Source organism: Gymnodraco acuticeps, unplaced genomic scaffold, assembly GCF_902827175.1.
Source record: "Gymnodraco acuticeps unplaced genomic scaffold, fGymAcu1.1, whole genome shotgun sequence".
Classification (NCBI taxonomy): domain Eukaryota; kingdom Metazoa; phylum Chordata; class Actinopteri; order Perciformes; family Bathydraconidae; genus Gymnodraco; species Gymnodraco acuticeps.
Genome location: NW_022990295.1, coordinates 6,888,232 through 6,909,419, shown reverse-complemented (window position 1 = coordinate 6,909,419; position 21,188 = coordinate 6,888,232). Strand labels below are relative to the sequence as shown.

At 42.0% G+C, this 21,188-nt stretch overlaps 3 protein-coding genes across 7 annotated transcripts in view; 2 read left to right on the top strand and 1 right to left on the bottom strand.

Annotated features, from left to right (window-relative positions):
- Positions 1 to 1,291: 1,291 nt before the first annotated feature.
- Positions 1,292 to 7,971, top strand: hspa4l (heat shock protein 4 like). Its single transcript, XM_034222303.1, has 19 exons — positions 1,292 to 1,704; positions 2,712 to 2,769; positions 2,918 to 3,058; positions 3,267 to 3,389; positions 3,472 to 3,571; positions 3,788 to 3,921; positions 4,008 to 4,252; positions 4,339 to 4,415; positions 4,513 to 4,664; positions 4,766 to 4,872; positions 4,976 to 5,109; positions 5,329 to 5,525; positions 5,722 to 5,796; positions 5,896 to 6,039; positions 6,573 to 6,698; positions 6,796 to 6,903; positions 7,047 to 7,166; positions 7,296 to 7,457; positions 7,547 to 7,971. Exons 1-19 carry the CDS (start codon positions 1,598 to 1,600, stop codon positions 7,721 to 7,723), a joined length of 2,487 nt encoding a protein of 828 aa, XP_034078194.1. The 5' UTR covers positions 1,292 to 1,597; the 3' UTR covers positions 7,724 to 7,971.
- Positions 7,972 to 9,248: 1,277 nt separating this feature from the next.
- plk4 (polo-like kinase 4 (Drosophila)) lies at positions 9,249 to 15,020 on the top strand. The gene is given in 16 exon segments (XM_034222302.1): positions 9,249 to 9,431; positions 10,345 to 10,440; positions 10,773 to 10,868; positions 11,107 to 11,221; positions 11,345 to 12,332; positions 12,413 to 12,504; positions 12,623 to 12,957; positions 13,045 to 13,149; positions 13,266 to 13,368; positions 13,454 to 13,603; positions 13,699 to 13,927; positions 14,014 to 14,107; positions 14,210 to 14,335; positions 14,416 to 14,522; positions 14,608 to 14,689; positions 14,691 to 15,020. Coding segments are annotated over 16 exon segments (2,784 nt in total). The 5' UTR covers positions 9,249 to 9,401; the 3' UTR covers positions 14,727 to 15,020.
- A 231-nt stretch (positions 15,021 to 15,251) lies between these two features.
- The window catches only part of itpk1b (inositol-tetrakisphosphate 1-kinase b), a 35,944-nt gene continuing 30,007 nt past the window's right edge, over positions 15,252 to 21,188 (bottom strand). For 4 of the 5 annotated variants that reach the window (XM_034222304.1, XM_034222306.1, XM_034222305.1 and 1 more), the window contains 5 exons: positions 21,105 to 21,145; positions 20,330 to 20,495; positions 19,045 to 19,112; positions 18,792 to 18,954; positions 15,252 to 17,883 (listed from right to left, as the gene is read on the bottom strand). In XM_034222304.1, the coding sequence (XP_034078195.1) occupies positions 17,564 to 17,883; positions 18,792 to 18,954; positions 19,045 to 19,112; positions 20,330 to 20,495; positions 21,105 to 21,145 (758 nt within the window). In that variant the 3' untranslated portion in view covers positions 15,252 to 17,563. The remainder of the gene's footprint in view (positions 17,884 to 18,791; positions 18,955 to 19,044; positions 19,113 to 20,329; positions 20,496 to 21,104; positions 21,146 to 21,188) is intronic. The other variant, XR_004569560.1, reaches the window with a different exon arrangement.

Here is a 21,188-nt window from a genome sequence, read left to right as displayed (position 1 = left end):
GCGGTCCTGTTGCTGTCTCCGACGCTGCATCTTCATGCTACTCGGTCACGAAGTACTCCACTAGCCCCCCCCCGTCGACTTTCCTGAAGTACTCCCCCGTTGATAGAAATCAACACACTGAATTAAGACCCCACGGTTTGATGATTGATAGGTGTGTGGGCTGTCTTTCATTTTGACACACAGCATTTTTTTATAATAAACATAGGCCTACATACTGTATGTTAAATGGATATATCCGCCTTCTTTCATTTATCTTTCCATTCCCACCACAATATACATAATGAAATGGCATATTTTGGACATAGTTCGAATGGTGATTGATCATGATTAATTAATTTTTAAACTGTGATTAATCTGATTACAATTTGTAATCGTTTGACAGCCCTAGTTTAATCAAAACCTCTGATTATGTTTTCTAAATGATTGAAGGTTGTTTTAACGTTAACTTAGAATATCCTCTACCTAAAAATAAATGCTGGTGGCACTTTTATATAATATAATAATGATTCAATAATACAACGCAAAGGCCTATATTAACAGAACATTATAAATCAAGTTGTATATTTCTTCTACATACTTTAAGTAGTTTTTCCAACAATAATTTGGTGCTTTAATTAACCAGTCGCAAGCGCAGTATTATTTTAGTTTAGAAAAAAACATTGTAGTACTTCTTACACCACCGCAAGGGGTACATATGTGAATATATGGGCATCTGGGAATATATTATGTGGAAGCAAAGCAAATAAATAAAATAATAAAGATAGTGACATTTAATTTTGATGTATTTAAAAAAACAAACAGATAAACTATTGTTAAAGGAATATTTAGTAAAGCAATAGGCTATATCAGAGCAAGGAGATTTATTTGACCTTTTATTTCCATGTTTACATGATCATATTTGTAACAACGTATTAACATAGGGTAGATGGACAGCTCGGCCACACCCTTATCTTTCCCCTGTCCAAAGCTTTTCAGAAGCTCCTGCTTTCAAACTGGAAGCCACCACGAGCCAACTCCAACTCCAGAGATAAATTAGAAAATCTGTCTCTAAGGTGCACAGATACATCCTGAATCACTTCATTTGGACAGAGAAACTCTACCTGACAGCTTACATTTAGGGCAAACGTGTCTGTGAAGCTACTGCTGTCCCTAGTGCATTTGACGTATTTCACGGTCCCCTTTCCAAGGGGTTCTAGATTTTTCTTTTATTGATTTGTTTTCGCACCAATCAGATAAGGGCATTGGGGGTGACTCATCCAATGAGAGTCGTGCGGGGGCGGACTGAAGGGGATCCGTCAGTCAGAGCCGCTGGTGATGCTCGGGTCGCCTCGGAGTGGGAGAATCCGGTCTGGACATCATTGCTCCCTGGGATTACTCTGAATGAGTTTGCTATAAACAGCTCGATTTACATAACAGCTAGTAAATCAGTTAGTATTCTCTCAGCTAGCTTTCTCGTAGTTTTCCCAGATTAGAGGACACGCTTAATTACATTAGATCTTTGGAATAGACCACCATTGCATGTGTATTTTTTTAATAGCTGTCAAGTGCGGTCGTTGCGGAAGATATTTTAGAGGAGGTGCATTTCAGAGCGCTCACCATGTCAGTGGTAGGGATTGATGTGGGTTACCAAAATTGTCACATCGCCGTGGCCAGGAGCGGTGGCATTGAAACCATTGCCAACGATTACAGTGACAGATGCACCCCGTAAGTATTGACCGTCATCATCACCGTTAAATGTGCTCTGGTTTTGACTTTGTTACGCAACGCTTGCTACTGCAGGCGCACTGGCACAACAGTGATGATAAGGTATGGGTGAATAAATAAATACAGAGGCAGCAGGGATGGTGGTGGCGGCGTCATGAGGCCTGAGGCTATTGGTTTATTCCACCGTCACAGCAGTTTTACGTAGGCTAGGTCAAAAATGAAGCGTGTCTTTCTAAACTAACCTTTTTTCGTTCTAACAGACATGTCCTGATAATAATAAACAGTGCTCCGCAAAGTTGACTGAAATGAGTAAAGGTAAAACAGGATGCAATTTAGATTACAGTGGGCTATGCAGCATGTTAGTATACTCTACGCTGTGAAGGGTAATAAGTTGTTTTAAATATGACATGGCGAAAGTGCGTTTATTATGGCCTGCCAAAGATACATCCCAAAAGCAGAAACAGTCCATAGTTGACAGGGAATTGAGAGTGTTTTATTCATATCGAGTAGATAATAAAATACAAATCTTACAATATCAAGTGATTAGATTATTTGGACACTGCTGGAGCTACTGTATAGCAGGCTAACTGGAGTACATTTTCTGCAGCATCCTGCAAACAGGGATGTGCTACTGGGGAGAATGACTGAGCATTGCACCTTTGTGAATAGGGATTTTTTGTGGCAAGGTGAAATTAGGGAGTGTCATGTCACTGCTAGCTCGTGTGAAATGGATCCCTAAATGGCAAGAAGCATTCATCATGGTCACTCAACGGTTTGCAGTTTTTTTTGAAGGTGATCTGTTTTGTCACACTGCCCTAGTTTGTGGTTCTTCCTCAGACTCTCTTGGGTACATTTCTATAATTGATATTTGCCTCTGAGCCCTGGACATTTGACTCTGTCTGCAACAGTCAATTACAGTTCGAGCATCGTCTGCCATATCTGGTAACATTATTTTATTTTGTTGACATAGCCTACATAATTTGTTGATGTGATTTTTTTCCATCAAGGGCTTGTGTTTCTTTGGCCTCCAAAAACCGCATGATTGGAAATGCAGCTAAAAGTCAAGTAAGATCATCCTTTGTTTGTGTAATAAATGCATAATATAAAATGATCACTTGAATTAATGAATTGTAACAGTTGTCTTTTTGATTATGAACAACAATTCACATTTAGAAAATAGTGGCTATATCTACTGAGTGTCTTTTTATTTTAGATCACAACAAACTTCAAAAATACTGTCTTTGGCTTCAAAAAGTTCCACGGCAGAGCATTTGATGACCCACTTGTCCAAGCTGAAAAACCCAAACTGCCCTACAGCTTACATAAACTGACCAATGGAAACACTGGAATCAAGGTAAAGCACTGTACAAACCACCAGGAGGTTTTACTTTGTGTCATTGTACACCTTTTTGTATAAACAATAGTTGTGATAAGTGAGCGAGATGCACACATGTTTTTGGTCTTCTGTAATTAACTTCTAAACAACTTATTGGCTTACTATATAAAACGCTAATAATTACTCTCAATAAGCCTCGGAGGTCTTAATCTTATCATGTTTACAGGTGCGTTATTTGGATGAGGATAAGGTGTTCACCGTGGAGCAGATCACTGGGATGCTGCTTACCAAGCTGAAGGAGACATCAGAGAGCGCCCTGAAGAAGCCGGTGGTGGACTGTGTCGTCTCTGTGAGTGATGAACAAAATTAGAATAGCATTGACATAATTCAAGTGGTTCAATGATACATAACAAATTGTGTCTTGTTTTCAGGTCCCAAGTTTCTTCACAGATGCTGAGAGGCGATCCGTGTTTGATGCAACTCAAATCGCAGGGCTGAACTGTTTACGGCTAATTAATGATACTACTGCAGGTCAGTGCTCTTGGCAAAATAAGTAAGAGTGACATTTCTAGGGGGGTGCATCAATCTTACGTGGAAGGGCAATTCATTTTGTGAATTGCGCTAACCTTTCTAATGTTATACGAAGGTGCACACTGAACTTGTACATTTTTGGTAGAAAAACTGTCTTGATAACTCCACCAACATTATGGACATTTGCTTTAATACCTTGTTCATTTGCATTCACAGTGGCTTTGGCATATGGGATCTACAAACAGGATCTTCCTAGTCCAGAAGAGAGGCCAAGAAATGTGGTATTTGTTGACATGGGCCATTCTTCATTCCAGGTCTCCATCACTGCCTTCAACAAAGGCAAGCTTAAGGTTAGAGCTTCACCTTTTTCCCGCTTCGTATAACACCTAAACCTGAAGTTTCCAATCTCAACTCAATGTCAATTTTGCTATGTCAGGTCCTCGCCACTGCACATGACCTATACCTTGGAGGACGCAATTTTGATGAGGCATTGGTTGATTACTTCTGCGAGGACTTTAAGAGCAAGTACAAGCTAAATGTGAGGGAGAACCCTAGGGCTCTGCTGCGACTGCACCAGGAGTGTGAGAAACTGAAGAAGCTAATGAGTGCTAACTCCTCCGATCTGCCTCTGAACATCGAGTGCTTCATGAACGACATCGATGTTTCCGGCAAGATGAACAGGTACACATTCAGTTTTCCTCTTAATTCATGCATCTTTATAGTGGAAAGCAATATAAATGTTTGTTATCCTTAATTTGTACCCATAGGGGCCAGTTTGAAGACATGTCTGGTCAATATCTGATGAAAGTAGAGATGCCACTGAAATCAGTCCTTGAACAATCAAGTATGTGCCTCAAATTTGGTAGAATTTGTGAAGGTACATTTCAGTAAAGCAGTTTATAGTAAGAATAAACTGAGTCATGTGTCTGTTTGCTGGGCAGAGCTGAGCCGGGATGATATCTATGCAGTAGAGATAGTTGGAGGAGCCACGAGAATCCCATCCGTCAAAGAAAGAATCGCCAAGTTTTTTGGAACAGACGTCGGCACCACGCTCAACGCCGACGAAGCCGTCGCTAGAGGCTGTGCACTTCAGGTGTGACTCTTCTCTTGACACTAATGATTCCTTGTTGTGAAGCACTTTACAAACACTCTATAGCTCGTAACATGTAATTTGTGCTCTTTGTTTGCGTGCAGTGTGCAATTTTGTCTCCAGCATTTAAAGTGCGTGAATTCTCCATCACTGACGTGGTTCCCTTTCCTATTACTCTTCGCTGGAAGTCCCCAACAGAGGATGGATTGGGGTAAGGACAGTTTACCTTAGCTAACTTTAAGAACAAGTAACTGCTGACTTTGTTTGTGCATTCTGACTAAGCTTTTTCTCTTACTGCATTTTCTTTGTCACAGAGAGTGTGAGGTGTTCAGTAAGAACCACGCTGCCCCATTTTCCAAAGTGATTACCTTTCACAAGAAGGAACCCTTTGACCTTGAAGCCTTCTACAGCAACCCCCAAGAGCTCCCCTACCCAGACCACAGGATAGGTATAACTCTGATCATTACCCATAAGTGCCCTTGGTATTTTCTTTGGTTGGCCCATTTGAATACCTAAAGAAAGAGGACACAGTCTCCTACAGATGGGTCCTTATAAGCCAGGTGTTGGGGGGATATCAATGTGTAACTTCCACCTTAAAGGAATATGTTCAGGGTGTTTCATTGAAGCTTTTTAACTAAACACCCATTTTGTTTCCATCTGCCACCAGGATGTTTTTCTGTACAGAATGTGGTTCCCCAGCCGGACGGAGACAGCTCTAAAGTGAAGGTGAAAGTGCGCGTCAACGTCCACGGCATCTTCAGCGTGTCCAGCGCCTCTTTGATCGAGAAGCAGAAAGGAGAGGGAGAGGACATGCAAATGGACTCAGAGCCAATGGTGCAGAATGAAGGCAAAGCAGAGGACCAGGTTAGAGCATTTTGCCAACGTTCCTTTTGTGCTATCTTGTTTTAAATGGATTTTGCAGCAAAGATAATTCCTTTACATTTGTCTGATATACACTAAAGGTTCATTTTACTTTCGATTTTTGCTAAATATCATTTTTTAAGTTATTTATATCCAACCAGACTTGGCTAAAACAAGCTGATTGTGTGTTGTGACTCAGTCCAAAATGCAGGTGGATCAGGAGGGTCAGAGCCCGGGGGACCAGCAGAACGAGGACAACAGCTCCAGCAGTAAGGTCAGCTGGACTTGAATAAAGGATAACAGATTTTAACCTTGGTACTGAGTAACATACTCCAAAGAAGACTGAATTGTGTTTCCTGGTTTCCAAATTCAGGAGGGGGTGCCTGGAGAAAAGCAAGACCCAGCAGCAGGGGCAAGCAAGCCCAAAGTCAAAGTGAAGATTATAGATCTGCCCATCGTGGCCAACAACATTCAACAGCTCGACAACGATGTCCTTAACAACTTTGTGGAGTACGAGGTCAGTGCTCCTTCTGGCCTTTAGAAAAGCTGAGTCATGGTCGGACTGAAATGTTGATTACCTGAGCACTAATGGATCGAGTTGAATTAAAAACCTGATATGTAATTTATACGTGTTATGTTCAATATTACAATCTGGCACAAAATACTGATTGGCCCAACAAGGAACCACAGTATTTATTTAATGCTTGATAATTTACATAATCTGTGCCAGTATTATTTTAGGGGAATTATTTGTCACAGGAATTATCATCTCGGACTATATTTTGGTTTTAGGTACAGTAACGCGTTTTATATGTTTAACTTGGGGTTTTAAAGCCACAAAGTTATACTAGATTTTAAGATATTGAAATGATTATGACTAAAATGCAAGCTGCTCTCTTATTAATTATTAATGTAATGTTTTTAAAAGTTTATTAAACTCAACTTTTACATTCTAAATTGTGTTTTTTTCAGTCAGATAACACTATATTGTTTGTTTTTGCTGTTATTGTTTTGCCTCCTGTGACTTTTTTTCTGTTTTCTTCCTCACAGCATCAGATGATTATCCAGGACAAACTGGTGAAGGAGCAGAATGATGCTAAAAATGCTGTAGAGGAGTATGTATACGATCTGCGGGACAAACTTTGTGGCATATATGAAAAGTATATCACTGAGGAGGTAAGTGCAGCTTTCTAGCATACATTTGATCTACCAAACAAACTAACTACTACTGTGTTCAATCAATATCTGTTTTGATTTGGGACATTGACAACAGGACAGTAACCGGCTGACTGTGCTGCTGGAGGACACAGAGAACTGGCTGTATGAGGATGGAGAAGACCAACCCAAACAAGTCTATGAGGAGAAGCTGGATGCACTCAAGGTAGGTTTTTCAATTCTGTATTCAATTTTAGATGGGATTTACTAAACCACAAGAAAAGCTTTACCAAGCTACTTAGGCTTAGAGACATTTTAAAGGTTTTTAAGATTTCTGGACACATGGACACCAATTCTGTTATTTTCCAGAGGTTGGGTCAACCTATTCAGGATCGACACAGAGAGCAGGAGGACAGGCCGAGGGCTTTTGAAGAGCTGGGGAAAAAAATGCAACTCTACATGAAGATTGTGGATTCCTATAAACAGAAGGTACATCACTTCGATGGGATGTATTGCATGTACATACAGTATACAAATAGGTTTACAAAAAGGAAAGATTTTGAAAGAAGATTTTTTGTAGTCATTTTTGTAATTTTCTTGTCACAATTTCTCCCCTAGGATGAGCGATACCTGCATTTGAGTGCAGAGGAAATGAGCACTGTGGAGAAGTGTGTGAATGAAAGCATGGGTTGGATGAACAGCATGATGAATGCACAGAGCAAACTCGGTATCACTCAAGATCCCATTGTCAAAGTAGCAGAAATCATTTTCAAAATACAGGTATGTGAACGACTACCGAAGATTTATTTCTTACTGTAATGATCAGTGAGTTTCCTTTGCCAACATGTTGTATGCTTCTCACTCACAAGGAACTGGAGGATGTATGTAATCCAGTGATCAACAGACCAAAGCCCTCGGTGGAGGAGGCCCCTGAAGTGAATGACCAAAACAGTGGAGCTCATAATGACCCGACAGCTAAGCAAGGAGCAGAAGGGAAGGGAAGCCAGCAGACAAAGCCTGGTGCAAAAGAGATGGAGGTGGACTGAGAGAAAGCAAACTGCAACCACCCCTGCTCCCCCACAGCTGACCATTTAGACTAGAAACATCTGAACCTGGGACCATCTCTCAATCATCACCAGACACTTTTATTTGTGGCCCCCCTATTGGACTTTACCTTTTGAGGTTTCTGTTTTCATCCTTATGTGTGACGATGGTGTGCTGTATTCTCACAAAGATTTGACATATTTATAAATGAAGGAATGATGCAATAGAATAAACTCAGATTCTAACGTAACCTGTTTCCTCTGTACAACATGTGTTTCATTGGCATACATTATCTGCAGCCAATCCTATCACTCAACAGAGAAGAATATGCTGTCGCAGAACTATTCATTTGTTTCACTAATACAAGTTATATATATTTGTATTAAATTAGTTTGAAAGGATGTCCATGTCTAGAAACTGTATATACTTTTTTAGTAAACAAAGCAGCCAGCATATATAATATATGTACATATTCCAAGTATAATGGCAATGCTTGATACAACAAATCTCTTTAGTAAATTATTGGTTGAGTATCTCTTTTATCGTTTTCTTGCATTTTTCACATTTAAGTCACGGGCTATAAGGATGTCAAAAATAAATGCATTTGTCTGCAAGACCAAATTTCAATAGTCTGAAATTAGATTTTCTGTACAAAACAAAAGGTGGGACATGAAGATATTTAGCTAAATCTGTAGTATACTGTATTGTGCAAAAACAAAAATAGAAAGTGTGGTGGAGATAATATACTGTTACTACTGTTACTACTATTTTACCCGAAAAATACCAAATAAGAGGAAACCTAGTTGCTGACAAAACTTTTCGCAAGTGAAATGTAGCCTTTTAGGTATAATGTGTATGAAGCCTTCTATTGTTTGAAATTAAATTAATAAATTACACATTAAGAAAAACTAATCATGAGAAAATTAACAGATCGGATCTTTAATGCAACAAGGAAAATAGGAAAGAATCCAATATGTTATCTTTTATTTTAATTTTTCAGCAGTAACAAATATATATATAAATAACTTTATCTAATAAGGCCACCAGATCTTTGCCAATCAAGACAAACAGTGCAGACTCAGTTATGTGGTTGTAGAATTGAAATCTAGACAAATAATTAAATAGTAGTATTATATGTTCTCAAATCAATCAAAAAATCTCAAATTATTTGTTGATTCATTAATATACACATTTTATTATAGACAAACTACGAATACAATTATTAGTTGCAGCAGTAGATTAAATAACATTTAATATCCTGCGTGTATGCACTCCTCTGATTGCTTATATTATTTACTTATATCCTTGTATACACTTTGGTTCTCCCTACAATTAATGGACAACGGATTTGTTAAGAATTGAAAAAAACAAACCTGAAATATATTCATGAATTTAACAAATATAAAACACAGAATAAGCTTACAAACTCGGAGTAGTGGGATCCTTCGAGGGGGCGGGGCCAACGATTGTTTTGCCATGTGACGTAGACTGTGACGTAGACTGTGACGTAGCCCCCAATGTAACGGCGGATATTTTCAAAATGGCAAATTTTTGGAGGGGAGAAGGCAATCAACATTTATATGTCTTCTGAACACTCCTTTACCGACTATCGATGTACTGTACCGATCAAGGAATATTATTACAAACTTGCATGCATCTGCAAGGCGAAAACCAGGCACGATGAGTGTTTCGATCGGCGATAAGATTGAGGTAAGCCCTTTTTTTAGGCTAATGCCCCCAAGCTAACTGTTAGGCAGCGTGAGTTCACATTAAAGTTAGTTTTAGCTTTAAATGGCTTGTTTGCCGTGCTGTTAACGCTTATTGTCTTTATATACTAACGTCAATAGTGTCAAAGCATCTAATTTGATTCACTTAAATGCATATATCGTTTAACTTTCAGCTAATATAGTGCTAAACTACATGTTACAAGTTTGTTAGCCATTTAACTCTACGTGAGTGTTCGCTTTTGTTTGTGTGTCAAGTTGTTTTTTACTTAAACTTGCTTCACTCTTATTATTATTTGTGGTATTATTATTATTATTACTATAACTATATCAGTTTGGGTATTGCTATCAGCATTAGGTTGCAGCCTGGTGATGTGTAACCTTACCTCTCTCCCGGGACACGTTGTTATTCCCCTGCTTCAGTTCGGTAGTCCAACATGTTGCTTGGAGACAGCTCGTTAGCGGGAAGACGACCGGGATAATGGAGGGTTCTGGTTGGCCATATGACAGCGTCAGGTGTTGGTGGCTTGTTTGACAGTTAACGTTTGTTGTGGGATGGATTTCCCTATGCCAGGTCATTAGGTGTAGGATTGTGTGTTTAGCTGTTCATTCAGCATGTCGCAGGCCAGAGGGACGATATTTGATCAGGTTATCCACTATTTCTTACTAAACCAGTCTGCTGACACGGAACCCAGCAGAGATGAGGGGAATTGTTTACCTTTTAATCAGGAGCTCGGGATTGAGGTATTATGTTATTGAAGATCCTGTCTGTAATTTGAATCAAAATAGAATTACCTTTAAATCTGAGATCATTGTTAAATATTTAGCAAATACAATTCATGTATCTAAATGATTTATTGTTCAACTCAATGTTTATTTTGTTCTCTTTCCTGTTGTAGGACTTTAAGGTCCTCACCCTCCTTGGGAAAGGCTCCTTTGCATGTGTTTACCGGGCCAAATCTATGAGGACCGGTCTGGAGGTTGCTATCAAAACGGTAAGACCCCCTTCATTTATCTCTAAGCCATTAAAATGAGGTAATTACAGCATGCTTAACCTGTAATATAAACTCTTAACCAAAACGCATGCTGTTACCAGTGACGGTTGAAGTGTAAAATGGAACTGTTTGGATAATTAGACCCTACTCGCCTCCCAAGGGCTTCTGGTGGTCTCTCGACTCCCCTCGAATGAGGTCTGCAAGTTCACTGTCTTTGTGGGCGACAGATTGACTATTAGCCAACAGACCAACCACCATGCAGCAGCGCAGTATCACAGTGTTTATCCTGTGAGTGGCAGGTGTATAATTATCTCTTTTGTTCCCATCTGCAGATTGACAAAAAAGCAATGCACAAAGCTGGTATGGTCCAGCGTGTGACAAACGAGGTGGAGATTCAATGCCGATTGAAACATCCTTCTATTCTCGAGGTAACGTTGGCTGGACTCAAATGATTTGGTATTACACTACATACAGTCTGCCTGTGTTCTCCTTTAGACTTTCTGTGCAACGTTTCGGGTTTATGTTTTTCTGTACAAAATGTACAATTTACGATTTACAACGTGGCCGATTTGCAGCTACAAACACACATTCATTGTAGAATTTAATTTTGTTTTTCTCACTAACATGATAATAAATACTGTATTTTATATCATGTCTTTATTTAAGCTGTACAACTACTTTGAGGACAGCAACTATGTGTACCTGGTGTTGGAGATGTGCCACAACGGAGAGATGAGTCGGTACCTAAAAGAGCAGGAAACGGCATTCGCTGAGGATGAAGGTCAGGCACAATTATTTTACTTTAGAAAATTAAACTAATATTATGTTAAAGTAAATGGTTTCTTTGATGTTCAGTTTTGCAAGCCACCTTTTTCTAAAAAAAGGGTGTTGTTTTGATCCGCAGCACGACAGTTCATGCATCAAATATTGAAAGGAATGCTGTACTTGCATACCCACGGCATATTGCATCGAGACCTGACCTTGTCTAACCTTTTGCTGACGAGCAGCATGAACATTAAGATTGCAGACTTTGGGCTGGCCACTCAGCTCAAACTCCCAACTGAAAAGCACTTCACCATGTGTGGGACGCCCAACTACATCTCCCCAGAGGTGGCCACTCACAGTGCTCACGGTCTTGAATCGGACGTCTGGTCGCTGGGATGCATGTTCTACGCATTCCTGATGGGTCGCCCTCCGTTTGACACGGACTCAGTGAAGAACACTTTGTCTAAAGTGGTTCTCGGGGAGTATGATATGCCTAGCCATGTTTCTCTGGAGGCTCAGGACCTGATCCACCAGCTGCTGCAGAGGGACCCCGCCCATCGGCCCAGCCTGTCTGCAGTGCTGGACCACCCGTTCATGACCCAAAGCCTGCTGGTCCGGACCAAGGATCAGGGGTTGGTGGATGATTGTTCCATGGACAGCGGCATTGCCACCATCTCCACAGTCTGCACCTCCTCCATTTCAGCCAGCACCAGCAGCCGTCTCCAGAGGAGAACCAGGAACATGATTGGCTCTGCCCTGCCGAACAGAATGGTGCCCATTTCAACCGTTTCACGCAAACCCACCAGCGCCTGTTTTGAGGATGGAGACCAGTGGCAGCAGCAGCAGCAGCAGCAGCAGCAGCAGCATCAAGCGGATATATTTCACAGGGAGGGAAGAAGCAGGGGGGTTCATGGTGGAGACAGCAGGGAGCCTCACTCCCGCTACCTGAGGAGAGCGCACTCCTCAGACCGCTCGGGATCGGTCCAGGGGCCGGGTCACGCCGAGCTGGGGAGAAGCCACTCAGAGGAGAGTCTGACTGGTTTAGGACGACCAGGCTTCCCCTCCTCTCAGCAGCCTTTCTCAGAGCATGGGCGGCTCCCCTCTCCCCCCGTCAAACAGTCGACAAAGTAAGACATGTCTTTATTTATGATGTTATTTTTATTTTAACAAATGTTATGAGACTAACAGGTTGCACTTTCTGTTTCAGTTCTGGGTATTTGTTACCCACACAGACTGCACATCCAACAAACCTGCAATTTCAAGACCTGGATGGAGTTACAAATTGGCTTAATAATGACGGTAAGATTTTGATTTAGATTATACAGATACGTTTCAGCATTGGTAAAGCAAAAAGCTACTTGCTACTCAAACAAATAAAACTATCCTGTTTACAAAAAAATGTTTTCTCTTTGCTCAGGTTCTGGTCAGAGGCCGGCAGACGGCAGCACTCACAGCAGCAGCGGCAGCTTTCATAGCGGTCGAGGACCTCTGGGGAATCACAACTCCTGGACCGACAAGCCCATGGGGCGAGGTGTGAACCACAACCAGCAACACATGCAACACAACCTTCACTCCAACTCTGACTCGTACAGGGAAAATATAGCAGAGTTCCAGCCTCCTCACAGCAGGGAAGTAAAGCTGCCTTCAGCCAAACCCGGTGTGGATAACGAGAAGAAAACGCTGAGAGACATAATCCTGCCCCTGTGCGCGTCCAGACTGAAGCCTATCAGACAGAAGACCAAAAATGCTGTTGTAAGATATTACACACATATATATTTTAATTATGTAATGTTCACTATGAGCAGTTGAGATAATTATCGTATTTCCTGTTTCCTACAGGTGAGCATTCTGGACAAAGGTGAAGTGTGTATGGAGTTGTTAAAAAGCCACAGCGGTCAAGAAAGGGTCAAAGAAGTCCTCCGGATTTCTTGTGACGGTTCCATGGTGAGCTCACTGAATCAAGTACCTCTGACATGTTCCATATGTGACATGTAGGGGGTAGTGTAACAACATAATATAACATAATGTTATTTAAATCTTAATATTATCATCTCTTGAAGATGACAATATACCAGACTAATGGTGGAAAGGGGTTTCCTGTCCTGGACTGTCCTCCTGCTCCACCTGAAGATATTCTGATCTGCAGCTACGAGGACCTTCCAGGTATTATGACTGACATAATGCAACAAGTAACATCGGCTCGAATAAGATCAAAAATGTACTATAAGTGATTTTATTTTTTTTACAGAAAAATACTGGAAGAAGTACCAATACGCCTCTAAGTTTGTGCAGCTTGTGAAATCCAAGACTCCAAAAGTGACCCTTTACACCAAGTACGCTAAAGTCATGCTGATGGAGAACGCTCCGAATGCGGACCTGGAAGTTTGCTTTTATGATGGTGAGTCAAAGGTAGTTAACTAGTTATTGGAGAAAGCTGCGCTGACGATTTATTGTGTTAGAGTTAACATGTCATGCTTGACTTGCGTTGTGTAGGAGCAAAGACCCACAAGACATCGGAGCTGGTGCGAGTGGTGGAGAAGAGCGGGAAGTCGTACACGGTGAAGGGCGAGGTGGGGCTGAGCGGGCTGAGCCCGGAGAGCAGGGGGTATGTGGAGCTGTCTGACGAGGGCCACAGCATGTGTTTGTCCCTGGAGGCCGCCATCTCAGCGGAGGAGCAGCGCAGCACCAAGAAAATCCCTTTCTTCCCCATCACTATTGGCAGGTAAGAGGAACAACACGTTGATGTCATTTCCTGGTTTGAGTGTTGCCTTGTGTTGTGGTTAATGTTAGTTTTGCACCTGCTCCCAGGAGACCTGCCATCCCAGGCTCTTCGTCCCTGCCCTCCCACCCGGTGCCTCCTGATATTGCTTCACCTCCTCAACCTCCGCAAATCACTCCTTCAGTAGGTGTCTTACAGCCCTACACTACAGGGTGTATAAACAGAAGAATAAGAGGCTTTAACAACTTGACGGGATTTGTCTTTCAATTTCGTATCATTTTTTAGATGATCTCGTATGACGGGTCTAATTTCACCACAGCCAGCCTGAATAGGAAAACCTCCCCGCTGCGACAGGACACAGGGAAAGTGGTGAAGTCGATATTTGTGCCCAATGTTGGATGGGCATCCCAGGTAACTGATAAATAGATTCAGCTATATTCTATATTCAGAAAATGAATCGTCTGTGTAATTAAATCTGTCTGCCTCTGCAGCTGACGAGTGGAGAGGTGTGGGTGCAGTTCAATGACGGCTCCCAGCTGGTGGTTCAGGCGGGAGTTTCCTGCATCACCTACACATCTCCAGACAGGAGGGTCACCAGGTACTGCAAAATAAACGTGTTGTGACTTTATAGGTGTGTGTTTGTGTGCAGGAACAGCTCTCTTAAACGTTTGTCGTCTCCTCAGGTACAAGGAGAGCGAGAAGTTGCCAGAGCACGTCAAGGAGAAGCTGCACTGTCTCTCCACCATCCTGGGCCTGCTGACCCTCCACCAAACCCACAGCGCATCACCTACAACCTCATTAACTACTTGTAGTTATAAATAACAAAACCTCCCAGCAGCTGGCAGGGAACAAAACGTAGCATTAGAAACCTTTTGTACTGTCTTGTGTTCTTGTAAATATTTGTGTTGTGTTTTTTTTTACATGTACAGAAGACTAAGATTATGAAAAGATATATTTTATTTTAATAAGCAACCCTTTTGTCTCTTTTGTCCATGTTGAAAAAAAGTCCTTTTTTTGACTTGTCTCCAATTCACTGAAATGTGCAAACCATAAATGCTTAGTCAATAAATATCTGGAGGCTTGGTGGAGAAATGCTGCACTTTGTTTTGCAGTGGTTTTATTCACCAAGAGATCTTTGTAGAAAGAAATTAAAGTATTTCAAGATGACCATTAGAAGTCACCTGAACGGATTGAGCAGAATTAAGACAGTTTCTCTAGTAGTCTCATGTAACAGATATAAGGTGTCTGCTACATGAGACTACTATACATGAAAGCAATTAGTGACAAGTACTTGGTGCGGTAAACAAAACTGAATTAAAAAGTCAGATAAGGGTTCACATGTTTATTTCGCCCTGTTGGTTTGGCCATTTAATTACAAAAGGATTGCGGATTCCTCTCAATTACAGAACTGATACAAAACATACTGTACGGATGTTAGCCTAGGCATATATACACGTACTGTACAAGACACCCAAGAAGTAAACATTCAGGTGGGAGCAGGATGACAACGTCTGGGTTGCAGAAATGACAAAAGGCAGGATTAACCATTTATTTCCCATTAAGAAGCACGATAAGGAACACAACATAGGACACACAATATAGTGGTGTACACAGATTTCAGCCTGTCCAGCTTTAACAGGGGTGCACCCAACATATGTTTCCCCGTTTTCTAGAGGAGGAACCATGGGGTTAGAGTTTCTCTGAACCTGCTGCTTTACACGCTGAATTATTTTCTTCATGACAAATTGTGGGAGATAAACCCAGAATGCTAACCACTTTGTGGAAATATTCTCACAATGTGATCTAAAGACCACATCTCAGAGCATCAATGATTTTCTTTTTGTCCCAGAGAGATGCTGTTGAGATGGCTGCACTGACACTTATTCAAGGACAGTTCCCTCAGATACAGAAGGAGAACATGGGACAGCTAGGAGGCGCTCTCTGGGACAAGAGAAGAAGAAGCAGGCTCAGAGGAATGTGAAAATCTACAGGTTGGCACTCCTTCCCACTAGATGCTAGAGGGAGACAACAGCATCAACCACACGTGTCCCTTTGACACCACCTGTACAACCAGACCCAGCGCTTTACTAAACCTCTAGTAAATATCCACCGTTTGTTCCAAAACATCCCTCGTGCTTTCATTTAATTTATATAAAACATTTTTTTCCCATAAAATCTCAATAAAATAAAGTTGCTCTTAGTAGATATCAGGACAAAGATATTAACAAAATCGGAGTAAAAAAATCTCAGTGAACACTGGGAACAAGAGCTGGACTGTCTCCCCCACTGCTTCCCCTCCAAAGGATTTTAACATGTGACAATAACAGCAGCTGGAACAGAAGCAGGTCTGAGGATCTGAGCTTCAAGCTTTACTGCGTTTTGGAAGAAAATGCTGTTAGAGTGAAACTAAATCAAGCAGACGTTACACCGCCGAACAACTTCCTCAATCATCTGGAACCATTGTCATTCAATGATATCAAAATATTTGATACCCAATTCGAAACTTTAACATTTTACCTTAATTCTGGTGGAATAATATATGTTCTGATTCTTAATTATGTAATTAAAGCAACATTCTTTTGATAGGGAAGCCTCAGTAGAGGAGTTTGCTCACATTACAGATACAAGCACTGACGACATGTGGAGAAGCCTGTTTGAGGAGACTATAGAAGAGTCTTGAAGAGATGAGTTCAATCTCACACTGGAATTCTGAAAAAACAAATCATGGAATTGTCAGAAAATATCCACAAACACGAAAAGGAATGTGATCCTCGTCTTCCTGCAGCGACTCAAACTGGGACTCTAACAAGGACGTGTTGTCTGTTGACGACCTAACATCCGGCATCTGACATACAGTAAAACACTCAAAGACCTAAAATCATTGATGCAACAATCATAAAAAAAGAAACTCTTGGTCATATGGTCATGGAGATTTGATTCTGCAGTCGTCCCTCCAACACATGACGGAAATTTGATGGCACTCGGAAAAGTAAACGGCTTACCCGTTTGTTCAAAACCCCAAACTATGTTGTCGTTCATGTTCATGTCCTCTACGGTGAGTTGGCCACAGTCACATAGCAGCCCTGGACCTGTGGAGGCGTGTTCAAATGCCCAGTCACCTTTTCTCCCCGTCACTTTGTGCAGAGGAGTCAGTGGTATTGACCAGAAAACAGACACACACATCACAGGCATGGTCGCAATGCAAACATAACTGTGTGTGTGTGTTAGTGTGTATGAGATACAAGGGAGCATACATTGCACGTCTAGTGGCACATCTTTCTCCAGTCCCGACTCCATTAGCCATTCCCATTAGCTACCTCATCTGGACCCTTTCATTAGAGAACTCACACAGGAGAGAAAAATAAAATCAGCTATTCCCAAAAAGTTCCCAAAGTTCACATTACAGTACTGTTAAGTCTCATTAGATGAAACGAAAAATACAAAAAGGCAGAGAGAAAAAAGCTTACACCCAATCACCATCATTTTCAATAACTATATAGGAAAAGGTTTGTTTTTGATTAGATATATTATCATCGTTAACATCATAATTATTATGATTATTATTCATTATTATTGTCACCATTGTCATCCGTTTTTTTTTTTGTTCAGGGATCAAACGGAGTGGGGGTGGGGGATCAGTCACTGGGAGGAGGCCTTGGTAGCTATCGTGGAGACACAGTGCTGCTGGAAGTTAGGGGACATGGCCGAGTTGCAGCCCAGTCTCTGGCGGGGGCCCTTCAGCCCGCCGTCGCCCTCTACGATCCAGGGGCTGCCGCTGGCCTCTTTTCCCAGCATGCTGCAGCAGGCGGGGGCCGGCGTGGCGGCGCTGGGTACCGTGGTGCTCACCGGCAGGCTCTTGGGCTGCTCGCTGGCCGGGGCGAAGTCCGGGCTGTGGCTCTGAAGCACGCTGGTGATGTGGTTCAGGAGGTCAGTGAAGAACTCAGGGACACCCTCATAACCTGAGAACACCAGGGGACATCCGTCAGACAATTCAGCTTCTCACCATATTGCAAATGTTAGGGTTATTTTAGCTTTCATGCTATGGAGCTGTGTTTGTACATAGTATATATTTTAGTATATTTACTAGTACTATAATCATTTTGTTCGACTTGATTATTAAGGTCCCCTATTAATACTGTTTTTCTTCAATATATTATAGATCCTAGATATATACAAAACATGTGTCTGACGTGTTTGGCTCGAAACACCAAACAGATCATTGTAGCATCCCATAATCCCCTCTGTTTCAGCCCTGTTTCAAAAGGGCTGATTCTCTGTCTGTTACTTTAGATGAAAATAAGGAGCCCCTCCCCTCTGAGAGATATTTGGGTAAAAAGAACACAATGGTGCTCTAGGAGGAGATTCAGGTGATAAGGTGGGGGAGGGGGGGTTACCTTGGTTGCTGATTGGCTAATGGTTAAACAAGCCAAAAAATCGTTATGACATCATAAAGTGGCCAAAATCGGATCAGCTCATTTTCAGACAGGTTTTTATATAAATGGATCCGGACAAAAAGAGAGAATCTTTGTTCCTGAAACTTTCAGAATCTCTTTACACAGAGGGGACACATGTTTATGTACAAAAGACATGAACAAGTGGATTTTGCATAGTAGGTGACCTTTAAATGCTGAAAAGAAAAGTGTATGTACTTATATGTAAAATGGGTAAGTAGAAGAAGATTGCACGTCATGTGACACAGAGACTGAGATCTGAACAAACAGAGTTCAGGATTACACAGGTGATATTTACCACCAAACAACTGGTTGCACAACAGACCTGCGTCTCCTATGGCAACGTGAGCAGAAGGTCCACTCCATAGATGAACATATTAAGATAAAAAGCACACCCCTCCCCGTGTTGCACCTACCAGGGAATGCATTGATGTCGATGACGGCGTGTTGGCCTGTTTGGTTGTTGATGATAACGTCGATGCCAAACAGGGACACGTCTAGCGCCTGCCGCAAAGATCTGGACAACTCTCTGATGACATCATCACTGGGGGGCTGGGACACTCCCTCCACGTTCTCTCTCTGAGATAAACACAAAGTAATAAAGATTATTATCAACAAAACTCATACAGAAATCAAATGAGAAAGCGGTCAGTGACATTGTGAACGTACCGTGGTCAAGTCTGAGGACGACTCTGGTTTGGAAACATTGTGGCTGTTGAAGAAAATGGCTTCCCTGTCTGAAAAGAGGAAAGAGGAAAAAGGTCAGGTTGAATTTAAAGAGCTTTGAGTACACACTTTCCCAGGGGCATCTAGATACAGTTCTCATTTCTGGCACTAGGTGGCAGCAGAACGTAATGAGGAAACCAGGCTTTACTAAATAAATGTCGTTCCTCACTGACTTCAGGTGTAAAGAAACAAACATAAAACCAAAGCACCCTGATGGGAAGTCTTTTAATGTTTAACCATCTCATTTACAATCATGTCATGTTGAGTGTTCATGTATGAACAAAACAGCATGTAAGTCGTTTCCTTTGAAGCGGTGATAAATGAGACAGGATGAACTTCAGAAATGATTGCCCCTCTTTTCTTTGTTATCATTGCACTGATTAACCATGGAGTGTTAGAGGGAAGGATGAGGGGGCGGGGGGGGGGGGGGGGGGAAGTAAATTCCATCACTGTCCAAATAAATATGTCCCTCTTGGCTTGTAGAGGGTCGTGGTAATGAAGTGTCAGGCTGATGGGCTTACTCATTCCCAGAGTGGATGAACAAACAGCAGTTTAGCTCCACAGAGGCAGGAAGGCGGGATGGGACAGAACATCCCTCAGTTATTTCCAAACACTAACCCGTACCTCTCTTTATCTTCAAACCTCACTCTTTCATCCGGCCTTTCCATCCACTTTACAAAACACGATGTATAGCTCCGGGCCGCAGAGCCAATCCAAACGCTGTGCAGATGCAACGCTTTGGTATGTTGCTTTATGTGTTTGACAAGCGCTGTGCTTCTTGTTTTTCTGCTGCACCGCTCAGCATTCCAGGCTGAAAGCAACTGTTCTGTGCGTTACACAAAGCAGAAGACTACACTGATGGAGCGACCGGTTTGCATGAAGGACTATACTATATCACATGCAAATGCTGGAGTGTGTGCCAGGGGACAACCCTATGTTCAAATCTCTATCATGGGTAAGGCTTCTGACATGTTTATGGGGAAAACACCGCTCCTCTTGTTTATTCCCAGCATGTACCAACAGGGCAGAACTCAATAGCACTCTGCTGCATCCCTTAAAAAGGGTGAATAGGTCCAATCACAGGGACTATAAAGCCCTTTTATGAGGGCTTTTATTGGGTTCTTTGGAAAAGCCTTGCAACTCTTACAGTCGGGCCAGTGTGGCTGTCAGCAGCCCTCAGACCTCCCCACCAGTCTCTCTCTCTCTCCTCGCCTCTCGGTCTCCTCACCTGCAGGCCCTGCAGGGAAGTTCTTCAGTGAAGGTCTCTCCACCACGGTGTAGGAGTCTCCCACCACAAACACCTTGTAGAGCACCGCGTTGTGGTTGATGAAGCTCTGGATCACACAGGGGGGCTTCACGTCCTTCAGGTCCTCTTCACTGAAGATAATGGCCATCTGAGGACGGAAGGACACACCGTAAATGACTGTACTCGAGTCATGTGAAAAGGAAAATAATTGTTACAGTCATCTAGGGCTGCAGATAAACATTCTCTTCGTTATCCATTAACCTGCCAATTGTTTTCAAGATGAATGGACTGTAAATGTGAGAAAATTGTGAAAAACGTCCATTCAAGTTAAAAGTCCAAGCTTATATCTTAACTGTCTTGTTCTGTCCGTCCCACACCCAAATATATTCAGTTTAATATGATGTAAATAGCAGGAAATCACCATATTTGAGCGGCTGAAAACAGCATTTTCTGTCCTTTTTTTAAGTAAAGTTTTCTCTAACGATTAAGCGCTTATCAAATAGTTGGAAGGTATTTCTCGATCCTCTTATTGTTGCAGCTCTAGTTAAATCCTGTCTTAGATTAATGGGGTGAGGGTGGAGGAATGAAGACTGTGAATCCAGCCGTATTCATTTCAGCTGACACGCTCACACACATGAGGCTATTTATCTGATTGAGTTGTATGTCCTTGTTTAATGGGAGTCCTGTGACAGGACAAGTGTCGCTGCTCACACAAACTGTGGAGGGTGTGTGACCTCTGAGCTCTGTGGCCTCTCACCTCGTGGGAGTTGGTTCCATGAGCCACCCGTGTTTTGCAAACTGAGGAAGAAAGACAGACGAGGAAATACATTTAGCACAGTTA

Coding starts and splice junctions, on each gene's coding strand:
- hspa4l (XM_034222303.1), top strand. CDS start 1,598: ATGTCAGTGGTAGGGATTGATGTGGGTTACCAAAATTGTCACATCGCC. Junction 3,572..3,787: donor AATTAATGATACTACTGCAG/GTCAGTGCTCTT, acceptor TTGCATTCACAG/TGGCTTTGGCATATGGGATC. Junction 7,167..7,295: donor TGGATTCCTATAAACAGAAG/GTACATCACTTC, acceptor TTTCTCCCCTAG/GATGAGCGATACCTGCATTT.